We start from the raw sequence: 21,434 nt of genomic DNA, 5'->3' as shown, positions 1-21,434 counted from the left end.
AGGAAATGTCCACCTTTACTAGGATAAAATATATGAAGTGTTTGTGTCCGGCCCTGTCTCGCTGTCTCAGTATTTTTGGTGTCCGCCTGTTGTCACTGTATTGTTTTGCTTTCTGGTGGTGATGAGCCAACATCGGGTAATGATGTCCATGTTGTTACTGGTGGGGCCAAAACCAACCTCAGCATTTATCTCTCAGCGTCTGGAAAATTGGATGCCACCCTAGGCTATCAGGAAAACTGGCTGTATCCATGTTTTTCCAGGACTCCCATCAAGCATCATTAGGGTTTTCAGGTTTTCTCCAGACACCAGGAGTTGAGTGCCACATGGCCAAACACGGACATTTTTCTGATGTTTGGTTATCACTATTGTATGGCCATGGTCACTATGTCAGCCGTCGCTGTACTGTTGGTGTCCGGGTCCTGGTCACTGCATTGTTGGTGTGCGGCCCCTGCTCGCTGTATTGTTGGTGTCCACACCCTGCTCACTGTATTGCCATCTCCGGCCCTGGTCATTGTTCTGTTGGTGCCCGGTTCCTGGTCACTATATCGCTTGTCTTCTCTTTATAGGACTCTGCACCTTTATCTGTCAATCCTACGGATTCAGATCTGGAAGTTTCCCCGACCTTTATGAAAGGTAAGCTCCAGAACACCCCCCCCCCCCCCCCCCCACGATACCGGCAATATGTGCGTATTTCATTTCATAGAATTGTCAGAAAAAAACTCTGCATTAACTGGAACAGTTATCCCCCTGTGGATCACATGGGTGTATTACAGCTGGAATGCTGTCTTCGAAAGCTCAATCACATTGACCAATGGAGCATTTATATTCAAAAAAGGTAAATAAATGGGTGTAGATTGTAATACTTTTTACAGTCTATGCGTGTCACAAACGCATGATCCATTAAACACAGGGAGCTGAATGGTTGTATGCTTCTTATTTCTGTTTTTCTCCATTTTCCTTGCAGGATGACATCTTGCATCGTGAAGGGATGTACGATAACATCCAAGAGCGATCTCCACGGCCTGATTCTTCACTCATTTCCCGATACCATTGAGAGGATAAAGTCATGGCTACTACAGACAGGACTGGACTTCCAGGACATTGCTGAAGTTTCCCAAAAAATCATTGATGACAAATCGCGATCTGAATACAGGATCTGTTCTCGCCACTTCTCTCCAGAAAGCGACACGATGGTTTGATGGGTCCCAGAGGATACTAAAGAAGGATGCCGTCCCTACTCTCTTTATCCAGCCTTCTTTTCTGTCCTCTTCGTCATTGGACCCAGGATCATCCATATTAAAACTGAAGAATGTGACTATGATTCCTCCTCACCATCTCTAGTGAGCAGCGGGACCAGCACTTCCACCACCACCCCCGCTGAAGTGGAGCAGCGCTACTCCCAGTGCACAGCCACCAGTCCACTCCACCCAGACCAGGAGCAATCGGCAAGTCTCTTCAGTTTATAATCTATAATACTGGTAGGGACTGACATATATTTGGGGCTATATTATAGTCGTTATATTCCTGTATATAGGGCAGTAATAGTATATATTCTTGTATATAGGGGCAGTATTATAGTAGTTATATTCTTGTATATAGGGGGCAGTATTATAGTAGTTATGCGGTTCAGGGAAGAAAAAGCGCTGCACCTCACACCTATGCTGATACTAGTGCCCCTAGGCTAAATAAAAAAACATCAGAATTTTGTGTATGAATTGATCAGCCATACTGCCCCATGTACCATCGTGCAGGTATCTGATACACTGGGTCCCTACACTAAGTCCACACCGTCCAGTCAGTGGCTACCAACCCCGCAGGCGTGCACAGTCAGGGAACGGGGGCCATGGGACGGCCCCGCGACCCCCATGCCACAGGACCAGACCCAAAAACACCACACCAGAACCCGGCCAGCACCGCCGGCAGAGAAGGTCGCCCCCAAGCAGCACAAGTCTGGATAAGGATTACACTCACCATAGCTGCTGCAGACAGAATGGGAAAAGACAGGAGGGATTAAAACCATGTGCACCCAGGTGTCTCCTGCTAATTGCGGTCATGTGGGTCTCACCAGGAGGAGTGCAAAACACGGAGAAAAGAGAGAAACAAAATGCGGTTCAGGGAAGAAAAAGCGTGCTGCACCTCACACCTATGGCTGATACTAGTGCCCCTAGGCTAAATAAAAAACACATCAGAATTTTGTGTATGAATTGATCAAGCCATACTGCCCCATGTACAATTTTAAGTTAAATCTCCTGTATTTTCCCATTCTGACTGCAGCAGCTATGTGAGCGCAATACCTCATCCAGACTTGTGCTGTTTGGGGGCGACTTTCTCCGCCGGCGGTGCTGGCGGGTTCTGGTGTGGTGTTTTTGGGGCCTGGTCCTGTGGCATGGGGGTCGCAGGGCCGGAAGATGCGTGGTTAGCCACGGGAAACAGTCCCAATAGATTTACTTTGCAATAAGCTTTTTGCACCCCTATGCTGCCCTCCATTGCCTAGATTCCTTACGCACATGATCCTAGCTCATGGGTATACAGCTGACACTACACAGACTTTGGTGCTAACTCAGACCTGCTCCACAAGTTATTATAGTAGTTATATTCTTGTATATAGGAGCAGTATTATAGTAGTTATATTCTTGTATATAGGAGCAGTATTATAGTAGTTATATTCTTGTATATAGGGGGCAGTATTATAGTAGTTATATTCTTGTACATAGGACCAGTATTATAGTAGTTATATTCTTGTATATAGGAGCAGTATTATAGTAGTTATATTCTTGTATATAGGAGCAGTATTATAGTAGTTATATTCTTGTATATAGGGGCAGTATTATAGTAGTTATATTCTTGTATATAGGAGCAGTATTATAGTGGTTATATTCTTGTATATAGGGAGCAGTATTATAGTAGTTATATTCCTGTATATAGGAGCAGTATTTTAGTAGTTATATTCATTGTATATAGAGGCAGTATTGTAGTAGTTATATCCCTATGTATAGGAGCAGTATTATAGTATATATTCTTGTATATAGGAGCAGTATTATAGTAGTTATATTCTTGTATATAGGAGCAGTATTATAATAGTTATATTCTTGTATATAGGAGCAGTATTATAGTAGTTATATTCTTGTATTAGGGAGAGTATTATAGTAGTTATATTCCTTGTATATAGGAGGCAGTATTAAGTAGTTATATTCTTGTATATAGAGCAGTATTATAGTAGTTATATTCTTGTAATAATAGAGTGCATAAGTAGAAGTTATATATTCTTGTATATAGGACACTATTATAGTAGTTATATTCTTGTATATAGGAGCAGTATTATAGTAGTTATATTCTTGTATAAAGGAGGAGTATTATAGTAGTTATATTCTTGTACATAAAGTATTATAGTACTGATTGTATATTCTGGTCTATAGAGGGCAGTATTACATTGGTAGTTTCTATAACATGACAGCTTTTTAGTAATGTGTATCTGAAACAATATAATCACCATCTAGTGACTTTTTCTGCATAACCCAGTGTCAAAAGGTCATTTTTACATATGCAGATTATAAGTAATGAATGGTCCTAGGAACCCTCAATATTGGTAATCAGCTTGTTTAAAAGGGCAAAATCCTGCTCGTTTTCTGGTGTGATTTTTTTTCTGTAACCGGTAACCTCATTGTTATTGGCCGCACATCCATCTAAACTAGAAACGTGCGGTCGATAACAATCTATTTAGGTGGCCTTATGGATTATGTAGTGATCGTTCGTGTGGCCTGGCTGCATGATTATTTGTGCCGTATAAAGCCACTACCAACGAATGCGATCTTACTGATTGTCACTCATCTGCAGTAAGAGAGCCCTTTTATACTGTATCTTATGAAATAATATCCAATGTTGATTGTTTTTTCCTGCAGGCGGATGTCACGTCTAGATGTATTGTTACTGACTGTCCTAACTTCGTGGAGGTCCAGCATCCTGATGTCACTATTCATATGTTTCCAAATAAGTTTTCAACAGTGAATTGTGGCTCCAGCAGACGGGACAGAACTTTGGTGATCTAGACCTCGCTGCCCGGCAGGTTCTGGACATGAGCCCCTCGGAGAGGTTTGGGATGTGCTCTGATCACTTTGCCCCCGATTGTTACATGATCCACGGTGCGGAAGTGAAGCTCAAACCAGACGCCGTGCCAACTATATTTCCAGGCCTTCAAAGAAACATCATAAAAGAGGAGGAGGTCGAGTTACCATTTCATTCGGATTCCAGTTTCGATGGCTCGTACCCTCCCAGAGAACAGCCTGATGCGTACTCCGATTATAACCACAGACTGCGGCACATTGCCACCAACACTGACCCTTACTGGGCGTCCGGAGCATCGGGTGCTCACCAGACCTATACTCGTCCGAGAAGTTTCCACCTCCACACGAATGGGAAAGTTTTATAATGGTTTGAAGTCACTAACTTGTTCGGTTGACAAGGCCATTCAGTGCTCGGAGATGGAGCTTCACCATAGAGACAGTTCCTGGAACGTTAGACCCGACTACCTCTATAGGTTCGGTCCTGCTGTCCCTCCAAAAGACATGAGTGTGGGGCAGCCTGAGAGAATGGCGGCAAACCAGGAATCAGAAGAGCCAGGTCTACAGAACTGGGCGGCATTACTGCAAGGAATGACCCCAGACAACTCTCGGCTTCCAAGAAACGTCCCTGTGAAAGACAGCAGGCTATTTTTGCCATGGAGGAAGTGATGGTAAGCCGGGGCCCTGCATGTGAATCACTACCTGACTGTTATGTATGTGAGATACAGACCTAGACAGGCAGGAATGGGAAGCCTCACAGGAGTAATGGGGACACATAGACTTGCATTCAGCTCATGCATAAGGAACCACATACAGTTGGCCTCTGTTTTTTCGATTTATTTTTATTTTTTTTACCCTCATTGAAAATACAATGAGTATTGTGTTTCAGATAATTGAAGCAGTTTCCATCTTAATCCCCTCAATTTTTCTTGTATTTTTAGGTCTCTCTCATGCAGCATTTGCTTACACACCCTTTATAGAAAAGCCTCCAAGCTGATGACACAGAAGTTCCTGAATCAGGTCCTGGAGATCGTGGCTCTCCTGACTGGAGATGTAAGCAGCTCTTGGTAATCTGTCTACCTAAATTCTCAGAGGAAGATTTCTAGAAAAAACAATTACAAAAGAAAATTCCGCAGCACACCAGCGTCAAGTGAAAAAAGAAGTGGTATTTATTGCATGTAGCAAGGAACACAAAAGGGATGCAACGTTTCTGTCTACTCCAAGACCATTGTCAAGCATGGTCTTGGAATGGTCTTGGAGTAGACAGAAACGTTGCATCCCTTTTGTGTTCCTTGCTACATGCAATAAATACCACTTCTTTTTCACTTGACGCTGGTGTGCTGCGGAATTTTCTTTTGTATTTGTTGGGATCCCGAGCCAAAGGACTTACTCTCGTATAGCACCCACTACCTGGATTCGGAAGTGCGACTTTTTCCCTTTTCTAGAAAAACCATTAGATATATTCCAGCCCCTATAGCTGATCCCATATCCACTTGGTATCTCCCAAACACAATGCATAGACTGTGTATTGACCCACTGCTCCATGCTGTGGGGAGAATTGGGGTCGCAGAGGTCGAACACCCCATTTTCACACACGTCCTGTGGATAAGTGACATGTTTTGTTGCTAGCGTTACCCTTTAAGAAGATAGTGTCTAGCGGCGTTATGGAACCTTCTGTAAGTTTAAGATCACTATCCACATCAATGTGTACCTTCTGCCTGGCTTGTATAGAGGCCAGTAGATATAGAAGTAAATGGGGAGGTGAATCCTCTTGAGATCTCCAGTTGTACATGACTCTTCCTTCTCTAATATTTTGTCAGAATCTTCGTTGGCCTTTTGGGGGACCTCAGTGTCAGGCATTGGACATAACAATACTGATGGGGTCTGCCCAGCTCTTCTGGACCTTGTAGTGCAGGTCACTATATAGACATGGTGAAGCTAATGTCTGACAAACCTTGTCTTGTGTTCTCAAAGGATGTGAGGAGGTTGGGGAAAGGGAAGCACCTGGGGTTAAGGCTTAAAACACTCAATAATAGTTCAATTTTTTTACCTTTCTCCTCTATAGAAATGGGTGCTTGCAGAGAGAGATGACCCCCCTGACAGTCCAGAGGAGGTGAGTGCAGTGCCGGACATTGCCACCAGTCCCCTCATACCCAAGCCTTTCCTACTTTTTTAGAGTATCAAAGAACTCATGTTATTGATAATGGAGTCCTAATTAGTGTTGAGCGGACTTGATGAACTTGTCTATCCATGTTTTTCAGCACTCCCCAAGGCAGCATCCAACTTTTCCAGCCATTGGTATTCAAATGCTGAGCGTTCAGAGAACATTGCCGAACCTGAACAGTTTAGCAACTTTGCTCAACGCTAATCATAACACGTCATAGAAACAACATTTCCACAGTAATGGACATGGACCATTTCAAAGCCAATGGAATATATGGCATCTGTGAGAGGATAGAAAGTCAAATAAGGAAATTCAGTATTCAGTTTAAAAACCATTGTTCCATGTAATGTAAGGGACAACTGAATTAGTGGATGATGATGTATTAGGGGGGTGAGGTATAGGTTTCATGGTAGTCAGAGGGATTGGTTCTAGATCTCCCACATTTCCAATGGGCATCCCCAATGCTGATACAGCACATTTAATTGGGAATAATTAAATTAACTATTGTTCCCACATGTTTATGGAGAGAAAGGTGATCAGCCAAAATTGTCATTTCTTAGCAAGAGTCGGCTCCTCCTGTAGGAAGATACATGAGTCGCGTTGGTGTTTCCAATGGTCTTCCTCCAAAGAGACAAATTTCTAAGGTCAGTGGGAAGAGAAGGCTATTTAGGACAGAAATAATAGGACCTTCTCCCAGAAAGCATATATGGGGGGGCAAGCAATAATAAATGTAAGAGGCAGCAGAGACAGAGGATGGTAGCCGACAAGAGGATGGTAGGCGCTGTGGGGTAAGATGGGGCTGGTGAATTGTGTTAAGTTGTATTATTTTGTTATCTGCCGCAGGGGATACTGACAATTGATATATTTTCCCAGTCCTCGTCCTGAAAGGCTTGGAGTGTAGAAGCCCATTTCTCTCTTACCGGTATGGGGGGAGCGGCCATTGTTTCAGATGGTGAGTTTATAAGGTAGAGGCCAGCCCTGCGACTTAAGTGTCCCGATAAGAGGAGAGGAAGAAATAAATGAGTTTGCTCTAACAATGATATATCTGGTATCTGATTCTGTAGGGCGATGCGTATTTCTAGATATCGGAAGAAGTGTGTGAGGGGTATTGTATGTTTTGAATTCCAGGTCAGTAAAGGAGATAAAGACATTATTGTTATTTAGATTTGCCAGAGTACAGATATCGTGGGTAGCCCAAAAGGAGGGGAATCATAGCGGTTCAACCACCTCATGAGAAAATTGTCTCCGCACTAGTCTAGTAAGTTTATGGATGGAAAGTAATTTAGTGGTGGTTTCCATTTCTTGGAAACGTAGGAGACCTAGACCAGGTGACTCTCTGAATTGGGTTGTTCAAGGACAAACAATACAAACAAATACAGTCCCGTCCAGGCTAAGAATTTAGTAATTATTAATGTTAGTGAAATTTCCCTCTAAACGCTATCAGGGGTAACTCACCATTTCCCCATTTCTTTGTTGCAGGTGCCGGTAAATGTGACGACGTTGCAATGTATTTCTCCACCGAGGAGTGGAACTACATTAAGTCACACAAAGAGCTCTATAGAGATGTGGTGACAGAGGAGCCGCAGGACCTCACCGAAGTGGTGGACGAGACAGATTCAGGTGAGACGGCCACCAGTTCCATATATGGGTCATTCCATCCAACTGAACCTTTTCGTAACAACCGTAGCAACTAGTTAAACATTTTTTTTTAACCGCTAATTAAAAAAATGCAATTTAACCACAAAAGTTATAAATATACATTAAGACTCTTAAGTCTCAGTTTTACTAGGTTTAACTAGGTGTTACGGGTGTTACGAAAAGTTTAGTTTGGATGGAATGGCCCATATATATATATATAAATCTATCCGGCTTAATATAATCTATGAAGCGTAAGAGTCAGATGTTCGTTCGGCCGCTGGAGAGTGGACTGGACTTGACTGATCCACTGAGACCCACTGCAATCGATAACTCTTGACATGTAATGAGACATTACAATTGACAGTCTTTGTGACCTTCTACACCCATCATTTCATCTGTTAATTTTGGTATAACCCATTAATTGAAATAATAATACTTCACCCTATGATCCTCTGACCTCACACATGTAGACATCTTGACTTGTCTTCTGCTTCCACCAAACAGATGAATCAGTAAGTGAAGAAGAAGTTAAAGAGACCACAAAACAACCAAATTCTCCAGACTGGCTGCCAGATGGCGCTGTCAGCGAGTTCAGCGAGTCCGAGGTATTGTCTGATGAAGAAGATGGAGATGACTCTACGCAAGGGGATGACGACTTATCTACAAGTCTTCCAGGTTCTTCCAGTTTACCGAAGGATGGCAGTGCATCCAATGAAAGCACTAAAATGAAGAAATACAATTTGCTACACAGGAAAGGAAGAATCTATCACTGTAAGAAGTGTGACATGACCTTCCCCAAAAGACTGGCCTTTAAAAGGCACCTTAAATCCCAGAAGCACCTGAAGAGTTACGAGGAGGAGGTGGACGTCAAGTGCGAGGACTGTGGCCAAGTGTTTGTTACCAAATCTTTACTGATCAAACATCGGGCGGAAAATCACGCGGTTAAACGCTACGCCTGCACTATCTGCGGTATACAGTACGACTACAAGTCTCAGTTCATCATCCACCAGAGAGCGCACACCGGGGAGAAACCCTTCGAGTGTGAACTGTGCGGAAGGAAATTCGGCCATAAGTGCAGTCTGCTGGTTCACCAGAGGAGGCACACCAAAGGCAAGACCGTGTCCTGCAGCAAATGTGACCACCGCTTCGACACCAAGTCCCAGCTGGCCAGACACGAGAAGATTCACGATCATGACAATCCTATCATGTGCCGCCTGTGCGGGAAACGCTTCGCACATAAATCACATTTCATGAAACACAAGTGGGCCTTCCACCATGAAGAGGTCTGACGGCCACCAGTTTTATACTTGAGGTATTTTTTATAAAAGTTCACCACAAGTGCCGCAGTGTAGGGTACAGGCGCCCTTCTTTCCGAGGAGACATAAGACTTTTATACTGGTTTGAAGTTAGAAGTTTTCTATTGTTTATACCTCCATGATCCATAGGAAGGTGAACACCTCTCCACCTGACTCCTCTCTGACAATTTTTCTGCCCCTTTGGGCAGTTTGTAGTTAGAGTGATTCTATATGTAGAAGCTATAGAAGGGCAGTCAGCCCAAAGGACTGTATAGTGAGTCTTCTTGTCTGAGGGTGAACCTGTATTGTCTCTTTAGTTGGGCATAGACTACGAGAGATGACTGACAGCTTGCTGCCCTGACTTCTTAATGAAAGAACAGATCCGTTACTTTTTGGAAAGAAGATAGATGGCTGCCCGACACCTCTGTCGCTACCAGGTAAACATAGGGCTGGGCCTGTGAATATTAAAGCAGTTTTGCAGTGAAATCTTATTGATGACCTGTCTACACCCAGAACCCCAGCTGATCACTACAACTGCAGCACCTTCTTTACATACTGAATAGAAACAGAAGACCCTGTTCATTGTGTAGTGCAAATGCTGGGAACTAACCAACGCAACCACTACTTACAAAATGGAACCATTTGGGTCCAGCTCTATCCACTGTGTAGAGAGCGTGACGTGGCTGTGGTGAACATCTGATTGAGGGGAGTGTCGGGCGTATTCTGTGGATAGGCCTACAATAGTTTTCACAAAAAAAAAAAAACATGTCTCAAAGAGACATCACGGAACCTAATTAGTAATTCTCTCCTGTCTGTGGCTACACTGTGATTTCTGATCATGTAACCAGGAACTGCCATGTTGTGTCTGGCCATGTGACTCCCATGTGCATTGACTTTTTAGCAATTCGCTTTGCTGTCATGGCTTCTTGTAAGTCGCCTCAAAACCTCATTCACTTGCATGAGAAGCGGAGTCTCACAATCAGACAGTTCTATATGGTGGTTTCTGTCACACACATTTAGCTTAAGCCTTGGACATGTGTTTTCCCTGTTTTTTATGCATAACGGTAGAGGCCATGTTTCCCAGTTTGTTACATGCAGGTTTATATGAGCTCCGGAGTACAATCGGTGGTCATCACCTTGGTCCGTTGTCTTACCTGTCCATTTGTATCCATTATAAGCAGGCTCCTGGAGCGTACAAGGTGGGCAGGATTATACAGGATTATAGGACGGTTCCGTTGGGTTTTATCCCATTCATTTCTTAGGTTTGTCTCTTGCCCATCTTCTATTTTTCATTGTAGGAGCTGAAGAGAAAGCATTTACTCCAGTATAGCACTTAGTATTGATAATCCACATAAGTTGGTGGTTGTAGACTCCGGTCAGTACCCTGAAGTCAATCGTTCTTTACCTGCCATCTATACATCAGGTTAGGTGGGGTCCTTATACCTACAAAGAATGGCAACATAAGAGGGAAGGTCATAGATGTAAAACAAACAAACCTCTGCCAGGGATCAGCATTTGGGGGGCACATTCTAGAAGGCTTTACATGGACCCCCCATAGTTAATGAATAAGGGTGGGACACAACTACCAAATGTGCATGCCAGCATAGATTATCCTGGCAGGCAGTAATGGATGAATCTATGCCCAGGATGTGAGGAAGCCGCTTTGTTGCACACATTTGCACCTATGAGATGCAGGCCTGTGGCAGCTTCTTCAACTAAATTAAAAGTTTTACAGGCGACAGGATACACTCCCGAAGCAGGCATGCACCAGGTATGGATTTCTTCCATGCAATCAAAAGCACTGCTGGAAAAATTCTACCTGGATTGCAGCAGGAGCGGTGCAGCATTTTTTTTTTTCTACAGCGTATCGTGCTGCCTGCGAAACTTCATAGTTACACTTTAACATAGAGGATGATGGTGCTTCTGTTTACATGGATTTCTCATGAAGGATTCCTTAACACTTTTTTTCCCTTCTGCGCTTTAAGGCCTTATTCAGATGACCGTGCATACTATATGTTGTTTGGGTCAGTGCACATTACCAGTGTTTAGGCATGTTCATTGCGTACTGACTCATGGAATGGATAGTATGAAGGGTGGGCTCCTATACCTTTGTTCTTGACTGCTGGTGGCCTGCGGATGACATTCTTTGGGATGTCTGGGCCCTGGTCATGGCCTGGTCACACTGCACGGTTGTGTACATTAAAGGGGTTGTCCGCCTATTTTAATATATGGCTGCCGGTGCATATAAAACAATAAACATATTATCCTTACCTGACCATGCTCCTCTGGTGTGTCGCCAGTGTCCCCCACTGACTGCAGACAGAACCCCTGCGACCAATGATTGGCTGAGCGGGCTGTTACTTCTGAGACGAGTTTGTCTTGAAAGTGGAGGCTTTGCATTCAGCGGGAGACACTGGCCATACAGATGAAGCAAGGACAGGTAAGGATACATTTATTGTTTTATATGCTCCAGCAGCAATATATTATTAAAGGAGTTATCCAGCCTGGGGGCAATTTTTTGGGGGGTCCGGGGAGGAGGTGGCTGAAATAAAAGACGTCCACTTACCTCCCCGCTTCCAGTGGCGGGTCCTGCATCACGGCGATCCGGTGCCCGGTTCCTGGCCGCTTCCGGTGTCTGACGTTGCCCGAGACGCTACGTCTCAGGGCCGCTCGGCCACTCAGTGAAGGAGGCGGGATCCGAGCGGATCACACGGATCCCGCCTCCTTCACTGAGTGGCTGAGCGGCCCTGAGGCGTAGCGACAGACACCCGGAAGCGGCCAGGCACCGGATCGCCGTGATGCAGGACCCGCCGCTGGAACCAGGGAGGTAAGTGGACGTCTTTTATTTCAGCCACCTCCTCCCCGGACCCCCCCAAAAAAGTGCCCCCAGGCTGGAGCACCCCTTTAAAGGCTGACCGCCAGTCAACCCCTTTAAGCTTCAAACAGAACACAGATGTCTGATGAAGTCTCTGGTTGTTTTTGGCTTCCAGGTGCTCTAGTATTAGATACTGACGGCACCATCACAGTGTGTCACCGTGTATGCAGGCGACATTGACATAATTCTTCTTTGTGGGAGCCCCACCTTGATTATTAAAATCGTGGAAGATTTATACTGTAGAACGAGGTGAAATAAAACTAATGTTAACTTGTTATATTGAGGACTGGTTTGTGTAACTCCCCTAAACACCACAGCATCAGCAATGTCTGAGCTCACAGAGATCACCCGCACTCAGTAATGTAAGTAGATGTGTCTGCACCTTGAGAAGTGACAACCAGAGAGGATACAACAGTGGTTTTGCAAGGGATCTGCCTCTGATCGAGAGCGCAGGCAAACAGGATGTTTCTATCAAATTAAAGGGATTATCCAAGATTTAGAAGACAAATGCTTCTTTGTTTCAAAAACAGTGCCATACCTGTCCTCAGGTCATGTGTAATATTACAACTGGGCTCCATTACCTTCAATATAACTGCAATACTACAAACTGAGGAAAGGAGTGTCACTGCTTCTAGAAGAGAACAGTAATGCTTTTTTTAACTCAGGATAACACCTTTAACTTTTAAAGCATGATTCTTTCTTCATGGCGAACAAGAAAACTTGATTTTCCAGCAGAGACCTGAAGACTGAAAAGTGGATTTGGTGGGAAATGTGTGCAGATAAGTATAACTTGAATTGATTTTTTCAAAACTCCTTTTCAGATAATAAGAATCTGACTAGAATAAATGCGTGTACTCTGAAGGAGGGATAACGGCAAACACAACAAGATAATGGGAGACTAGAGGGACACAAACTGGTCCAGGGAAGTCGTGGGTGATACCAATTTGCAAGATATACTGTATACATATGATATACATATATATCACTCTCCCCAACCTGTCTCTCTTTATATGTTACAAGTCTACGGCTCATGATGAGCATTGTAGTATGGCAACCATCGGAGAGCTACAGGTTGTGGAACACTGCACTATATGGAGAAATGTATGGCCACCTCCTATTCTACCTCTAGGACACTATAGGGCATTAAGCAGCTGGCCATGGTGTCAGAAAGCCCACTCATACAGTTACTTACAAATAATGAAATGGCCACAATGTTTTATTAAGGAGTAACCCATGTTTTTTTATTCAACAATGAATGTAATTCATAAACTTAAAAATACTTAAAACATAACATTTCATATTCAATCAGTTTGCAAAGACTGGGTCCACAGAGTACGACCATGTGGCCATAACCCCTCTGATAGAACTTTGTGACAAGGAAATTATTAAAACCTTCAAGGTCCATATGCCGATAACTATCGAGTATAGGTAAAACTTTCCATCTGCCGATTTAACTTTGCATCTAATGTGTTCCAAAAAGAAAAAAATCCAAGTGGGGGATGATCTTGAGAAAATAAAAAAAACGATCAGGGAACAAACGTTTCATAAGGGTTAAGTCCGGTCTCATGTCGCCACAGGAGGTCATGGCTCTTACTTTTTGTTACTTCCTACATGCTAAATAATGACATTTGGAGAATTGGCCGAGAATTGCAATTAACTTTTGTCTTACTAGTGATGTCACGATACCAGAATTTTGAGTTCGATACCAATACCAACTTTTTTTTTTCAATGCTCAATACCAATTCGATACTTAATAAATTATATTTGAAACAAAAAAACAAACAAACACAAGAATAGAAATGACCCCCCCCCACCCCCACCCCCGGGTTCAGGTCAGTACGAACCAATTTATGTTCCCCTAATTTTATTACTTTAAAAATAAAGTCCCCATTATTTAAAATAAATAAAAACTTGCCCAACTCTGACTCACTTTTTTTTTTTTTATGTCTCCGCCTGTCTGGGGGGTGGTAGGGGGCATTTTTTGCGCCGTGATCTGTAGTTTTATTTAGTACCATGTTTTTATGTGGTACTGAATTGGGTGGTTTCTGCACTTGCTCGGTTTACCGTGCTTGATCAGGAAGGTGACAGGTATGGGGGTTGTAGTCATGTAACACACACTTTAGATATCAGGGGGGTGATGGAGGAGGTAGTCATGTAACACACACCTGCTATCAGGCGGGGGATGGGGTTTGTAGTAATGTAACAAACAACTGCTATCGGGGGAGGATGGGGTTTGTAGTCATGTAAAACACAACTGCTATCGGGGGAGGATGGGGGTTGTAGTCATGTAACAAACACCTGCTATCAGGGGGAGGATGGGGGTTGTATTCATGTAACACACACCTGCTATCAGGGGGGATGGGGGTTTTAGTCATGTAACACAACTGCTATCAGGGGGAGGATGGGGTTTGTAGTCATGTAACAAACAACTGCTATCGGGGAGGATGGGGGTTGTAGTCATGTAACACACCTGCTATCAGGGGGGAGGATGGGGGTTGTAGTCATCAGTAACACACCTGCTATCAGGCGGGGGATGGGGGTTGTAGTCATGTAACACACACACCTGCTATCAGGGGGGAGGATGGGGGTTTTAGTCATGTAACACACACCTGCTATCAGGGGGGAGGATGGGGGTTGTAGTCGTGTAACACACCTGCTATCAGGGGGGGGGTTTGTAGTCATGTAACACAACTGCTATCAGGGGGAGGATGGGGGTTGTAGTCATGTAACACTTTAACTATCAGAGGGTGATGGGGGTTGTAGCCATATGACAGACACCAGCCAGCAGGGGGGATGATGGGGGTTGTAGCCATATAACACACACCAGCCAGCAGGGGGGATGATGGGGGTTGTAGCCATATAACACACACCAGCCAGCAGGGGCTGTAGTTTCACTATTCCTGCTCTCAGGGCATGCTGACCACTGACCCAGCAGGGTGACCTGGATTTGGCTGTAGAGTAATCTGCAGGTTACACAGCCCCCCTCCCCTTCCCAGTCAGAGTCAGGCCAACTATAAACCCCCCCACATTGTTAATGTCTGCTCCGGAATTTCCTGCCGGCCCCGGCCTCCCGCCCCTCCTCACACTCCTGCTGCCCCCACCACCTCATAATCCTGTGCAGATGTAGTGGCTGGCTGCATCCCTGCCGCCCCCTCCTCCAGCCGCCTTCTCTCCAGGACGCGCCGCTCCCTCTTCAGCCCGTGACCCTGCTCTGCCCGCAGTCATTAGCAGCCGGGGTCTGCTACACACAGTAGCTGACCCCCGCTGTATATGGAGCGGGCTCAGGAAGGGGGTAATGCCGCTGTCAGTGTGACAGCGGCATCTACTGTATAATTTACATAGCCGGCACAAGCAATAGCTATGTGCCAGCTATTTGAATTTGGGCGCCGATGGGGGAAGAGGGTGCGCACGCCAAGGAGGTGACAGGTGGGAGCAGGGGCGGCACACAGAGAACACGGCCCGGCGCTCAGATAGCCGCCGGCCGTGTTCTCTGCACTATACTAATAGCGCAGTTTAACATAAAGTTTCAATACCAGGAAAATCCTGGTATCAAACTGTTTTTTCAGGCCCGGAATATCGATAGTAGTATCGATATTTCGGTGCATCGTGCAACACTAGTCATTACTCTTCTCCATCCAAGTCCACCAATACCCAGCAAGAAAGCAGATAGTATCGAGTCAAAACCCAGATTCTCACCATATACTCTTCTTGTCTGTCTTTGAATCTCATATAAAATGAGTGGCCAACTATCCAAACCCACCTAGGAATACCTAAAAAGAAATTGAGGTCTAAATTAAAGGGGTACTCTGGGCAAAATGTATTTTTAAATATGTTATTACATAAGGAAAGTTTACAAATCCCTAATATACACTAATTATTGGGAAATGCACAAATAATGCTATTTCCCCCATTTTAGTAAATTATGCAGGCTCACTTCCTCAAAAAAATCGTGACGTCACGTCTCTGTTGTGTGCACCAGCAGGGGGCGCATGTAGAAGTATAGAATTAGAATAGACGCCTTCTCCCTCCCTCCCTCCCGGTCCTATTACACCTGCTGCTGAGTTCCAGGCAGCGGGTGAGCGCTCCTTATCTGACGCTCACTCCGCTGCAGAGGCCTCTCCTGCACCTCCCCTCCTCTGAGCCAGTCTCCCCCCCCCCTACTCCTCAGCGTTTACCCCGCCGCCCGGGTGTCCCATGCAGGAGCGCTCACCCGCCGCCTGGTCCCGGCTGGGTGAGAGCACCTGCACCCACGCTCCTACACCTCCCCCCTGCCCCACATCATCATAGCTCTCTGCCCGGTCCCGAGCAGAAGCGCTCACCCGCCGCCCGGTCCCGGCTGGGTGAGCGCTCCTACACCTCCCCCCTGCCCCACATCATCATAGCTCTCTGCCCAGTCCCCGCTGGGTGAGCGCTCCTGCACCTTCTCCAAGCAGCTGCATGTCTCCCCTCATCTAACCTGCAGCTGATACACAGTGTCGAGAGTGCGCGGCGGGGTGAGCGCTGAGGTGTAGCGAGGACGGATGCTGATACCAAGCGCCTCTGTCCCGCTGCACCTCAGGGCTCACCCCGCTTCTGCGCTGTGTATCAGCCGCAGGTTAGATGAGGGAGACTGGCAGCTGCTTGTGAGAAAGTGCAGGAGCCGCTCACCCAGCCGGGACAAAGTGGCGGGTGAGCGCTCCTGCATGGAACTCGGCGGCGGGGTAAGCCCTGAGGAATAGGGGGGAGACGGGCTCAGAGGAGGGGAGGAGCAGGAGGGGCCTCCGCAGCGGGGCGAGCGCAGATAAGGAGCACTCACCCCGCTGCCTGGAACTCAGCAGCAGGGTTGTAATAGGACCGGGGAGGGAGGGAGAAGGGTCTATTCTAATTCTATACTTCTACATGCGCCCCCTGCTAATGCATACACTTGAGACGTGACATCACAATTTTTTGAGGAAGCAAGCCTGCTTAATTTATTAAATTGGGGGAAATAGCATTATTTGTGCATTTCCCATAATAAGTGTATATTAGGGATTTGTATAACTTTCCTTTTTAATAACAAATACAAAATACATTACAGTACCCGCCTTTAAAGTTGCATCGATTCGATTACCAGAAACCTATTGTTTTATGGTGCTGTCCTTGAGACCGTACTCTCGCAGCCTCCGTTGCAGCAGCTATCCTGCGTTTTACTATCCATAGTAAAAGTTGCTAATGCTTTAAAACAAAAGAGAATATACACTCACCGGCCACTTTATTAGGTACACCTGTCCAAGTGCACGTTACCACTTAATTTTTAATCAGCCAATGACATGGCGGCAACTCAGTGCATTTAGGCATGTAGACATGGTCAAGACAATCTCCTGCAGTTCAAACCGAGCATCAGTATGGGGAAGAAAGGTGATTTGAGTGCCTTTGAACGTGGCATGGTTGTTTGGTGCCAGGAAGGGCTGGTCTGAGTATTTCAGAAACTGCTGATCTACTGGGATTTTCACGCACAACCATCTCTAGGGTTTACAGAGAATGGTCCGAAAAAGGAAAAAACATCCAGTGAGCGGCAGTTCTGTGGGCGGAAATGCCTTGTTGATGCCAGAGGTCAGAGGAGAATGGGCAGACTGGTTCGAGCTGATAGAAAGGCAACATTGACTCAAATAGCCAACCGTTACAACCAAGGTAGGCAGAAGAGCATCTCTGAACGCACAGTACCTCCAACTTGAGGCAGATGGGCTACAGCAGCAGAAGACCACACCGGGTGCCACTCCTTTCATGCTAAGAACAGGAAACTGAGGCTACAATTTGCACAAGCTCATTGAAATTGGACAGTAGAAGATTGGAAAAAACGTTGCCTGGTCTGATGAGTCTCAATTTCTGCTGCGACATTCGGATGGTAGGGTCAGAATTTGGCGTCAACAACATGAAAGCATGGATCCATCCTGCCTTGTATCAACGGTTCCAGGCTGGGTGGTGGTGGTGTCATGGTGTGGGTAATATTTTCATGGCACTCTTTGGGCCCCTTGGTCACCAATTGAGCATTCGTTGCAAACGCCACAGCCTACCTGAGTATTGTTGCTGACCATGTCCATGCCCCTTTATGACCACAATGTACCCAACATCTGATGGCTACTTTCAGCAGGATAATGCGCCATGTCATAAAGCTAAGAATCATCTCAGACTGTTTCTTGAACATGACAATGAGTTCACTGTACTCCAATGGCCTCCACAGTCCACCAGATCTCAATCCAATAGGAGCATCTTTGGGATGGTGGTGGAACGGGGAGATTCGCATCATGGATGTGCAGCCGACAAATCTGCGTCAAACTGTGTGATGTCATCATGTCAATATGGACCAAAATCTCTTGAGGAAGCTTCCAGCCCTTGTTGTATCTATGCCACCAAGAATTGAGGCAGTTCTGAAGGCAAAGGGGGTCCAACCCGTTACTAGCATGGTGTACCTAATAAAGTGGCCGGTGAGTGTATATATAGTGGTGTAGCTCACAGCGTCTCAGTACAGGGTCGAGGTGAACTAAAAAGCCCTTTCTTCAAGGGCAAGAAATGTAAAAACAAGAAATTTTAGTCCTCAAAACCTTGTAGTCTATTGCATATTCTATAATGACATAATGGTATATGCTCTGTCAAATAGGGAAATATTAACCACAGAGTAATAAAAACACAGATATGTTTAATCAAGTGGCAGACAACACTAAGTAAAACAAATACATAAAAAGTACAAATCACCGCAGGGCCCTGTCGGCATAACCATTATGATGTGTCTATACGCGGTCCTCAGTCACTAGTTGTTATAATATAGTGAATAACGCGCCAAATTTGCTAAATGACAAATGTCACACTGCAACAATGCTGAAATGAGCGCAACACTTGTAGCGTTGAGGATTAACAGTATCAGCAGGAATTGCTACATTTGGCGTCAATGGTAACTGTTCACATGTGAGTCTGTTATGACTTCATAATGGTGAGAATAGAGGAAACGTAGATTGCGTAGCAGTTACAAACGTGCTGCTTTGGTTGTTTGCAGCAGTAAGGTGTTTGCCATGCGGGGCCCCCGATTATATAAAAGTGGGCATAAATGTAAAAATCAATTCCCTAAGTTGTTTGGGAATCTCTGGGTTCAGCCAAACACATTTCGGGGTTCAAAAGTACACCCCTTCATGAGTGTCAATGTGGAGCAAGTATGTTCATAGATTGGAGCATGGTCCTTAAAGGGGTTATCCAGCGCTACAAAAACATGGGCCACTTTCCCCCTACTGTTGTTTCCAGTTTGGGTGCGGTTTGAAATTCAGTTCCATTGAAGTAAATGGAGCTTAGAGTTGCAAACCGCACCTGAAACTGGAGACAACAGTAGGGGAAAAGTGGCCATGTTGTTGTAGTGCCGGATTACCCCTTTAAAGGGGTTATCCAGCGCTACAAAAACATGGCCACTTGTTTCCCAGAGACAGCCCGCTCTTGTCTCCAGTTTGGGTGGGGTTTCTGCAACTTAGTTTCATTGAAGTGAATGGAGCTTGATTGTAACCACACCTGAGCTGGAGCCAAGAGTCGTGTTGTCTCTGGAAGAAAGTGGCCATGTTTTTCTAACACCAGATAACACCTTTACTATGTCGTCTCTCGTCAGGTCACATGATCAACCACATGCTCAAGTCAACTGATCAGGTCACATGATTGAAGGAAACTAGAAAAAAAATGATTGGATTGTGGTAATTGATGGTTACCTAGCACACAGTTCACATTGCGTACTAGTTCATCTGATTAGACACTAAGTATATCGAACATATAACGTGGGCAAATAAAAAATAAACGATAATAAGAATAAAAATGTTAATCCAAACCTATATATAGGGTAAGTATAGTTATGTGCATTTCAAGGAACAAAACAGAGTCGAGCAAAACAATTGTTCATAGACAATAACGAAAATGAGGGAGGTTCATGAGCAGGCGGACATATCAAAAGAGATTTTATGGGACCTCGAATAAGACCAAACATACTACATACTGTTAGTATATATATAAAGCTAGTGGCACCGCTAATAATCATTGTGCTAAACCAATGCATAGAAGTAGTACATCATCCTCTCAAAGAAAAAAAGCATATGCACAAAAAAATGGTAAGCACATACGAAATCTTTATTATAACACGGACATAGATACAAAAATACCACATAAATATATGAATGTACAGGAGTAGTAAGATGGAGGGAGACAACACCCCCAATACTGCTCTACATTAAAAACACTAAAATGTCACCATATGTCCTGCTGGCGTTCTAGACGGGACTAATCTACCACTCTGACTCTGGACCGTATGGTACAATAACAAAACTCCAACATCTCTACCTAAAACAAAATATAACCACAAAATAATGGAACATAGGGGAAAAATAACAGAACAGAATGAGAGTCCGGATGGGGATAAGAATCACCCCACGCGTTCCGCCGTCTAGCGGCTTCCTCAGGTGAATATTTAGTTAGAAACATAGAAGACTGTCAGCGGAAAAGACCACCTGCTCCATCTAGTCTAGTTCTGAGTAGTTCAGGACATTGGAGGCTGGAGACTGGCTGCATCCACTGCAACTACAGGAGAAGCTGCTTAAATACAATATTCCTTTATTCTCTCAGAAGTCGCCCCAGGATCATGTAGGACATTAGGGAGAAGCTGCTGAGCCAGTTGTGATACTAACTCCCCTGGTATCTGACCGGCCATTTATGAAGGAGTCGGAGTCGGTCCTGATAAAATCAGGAGTCGGAGCTGTGGCTTACCGACTCCACAGCCCTGCTTAACAGGTCCAAAGCTTCACTTCTTTATAGCGTCTCTTCTCTGGTGACGAGAGATGATGTATTGACCATTGAAGAGGGCGGAGACTTAAAGGGCCCCGCAATTCTCCCAGCTTCTATTTCCTTTTTGATCTCTAACTGCATCATAAAGAAGTGACACAGATAAAGGTCCTCAGACCGAAGTATCCAGGACCTTCAATCTCTGGCACCCCAAAAACCGATGAGGAACTTACCATACAGAAATTTTTCTCGGACCACTGTGAGATAACGGTTTAGGTACGGTAACGTCACAGTGTCCAAGCTCTTCAAAACCTGATGCAACTGCTGGTAGGCTGGTTTTCCCCCGGTTTCGCAGAAGTAAGTACCACCCTGTAACACAAATAAGGGAGGTCAAGAAGTAAACGAAGTGCGCATGGACTCTAACCCATACGCCCCCACCATGTGAATTCATAGGGGTCATTTCATGTCCTAAATACAGGGGCACAGTGTATTATATCAAATTGTAGGGGGGGCACTGTAGATTATATCTAATATGGGGGGAGGTGGCACGCATAGTATAAATATAGCTAATCGGCGGAGGGGGGGGTTGGGATTGGAAAAACATCTAGCATTTCTTGGAAATGGTCTGATTATCTGCAATATCC

At 45.0% G+C, this 21,434-nt stretch overlaps 1 protein-coding gene across 1 annotated transcript; it reads left to right on the top strand.

Moving 5' to 3' along the window:
- The first annotated feature begins 6,467 nt into the window (after positions 1–6,467).
- LOC138775784 (zinc finger protein 547-like) lies at positions 6,468–9,341 on the top strand. The gene is made up of 3 exons (XM_069956031.1): positions 6,468–6,504; positions 7,702–7,842; positions 8,365–9,341. Exons 1-3 carry the CDS (start codon positions 6,468–6,470, stop codon positions 9,147–9,149), a joined length of 963 nt encoding a protein of 320 aa, XP_069812132.1. The 3' UTR covers positions 9,150–9,341.
- Positions 9,342–21,434: the final 12,093 nt, after the last annotated feature.

This window comes from Dendropsophus ebraccatus, unplaced genomic scaffold (genome assembly GCF_027789765.1).
Source record: "Dendropsophus ebraccatus isolate aDenEbr1 unplaced genomic scaffold, aDenEbr1.pat pat_scaffold_2054_ctg1, whole genome shotgun sequence".
Lineage (NCBI taxonomy): Eukaryota > Metazoa > Chordata > Amphibia > Anura > Hylidae > Dendropsophus > Dendropsophus ebraccatus.
This window is presented reverse-complemented; position numbering and strand designations above follow the sequence as displayed.

Bases quoted from the DNA above. Each gene is read 5' to 3' on its own strand.
- LOC138775784 (XM_069956031.1), top strand. From the start codon at position 6,468: ATGGACCATTTCAAAGCCAATGGAATATATGGCATCT. The intron at 6,505-7,701 runs GTGAGAGGATAG...TCTTTGTTGCAG, and splicing joins CAATGGAATATATGGCATCT to GTGCCGGTAAATGTGACGAC. The intron at 7,843-8,364 runs GTGAGACGGCCA...TCCACCAAACAG, and splicing joins GGTGGACGAGACAGATTCAG to ATGAATCAGTAAGTGAAGAA.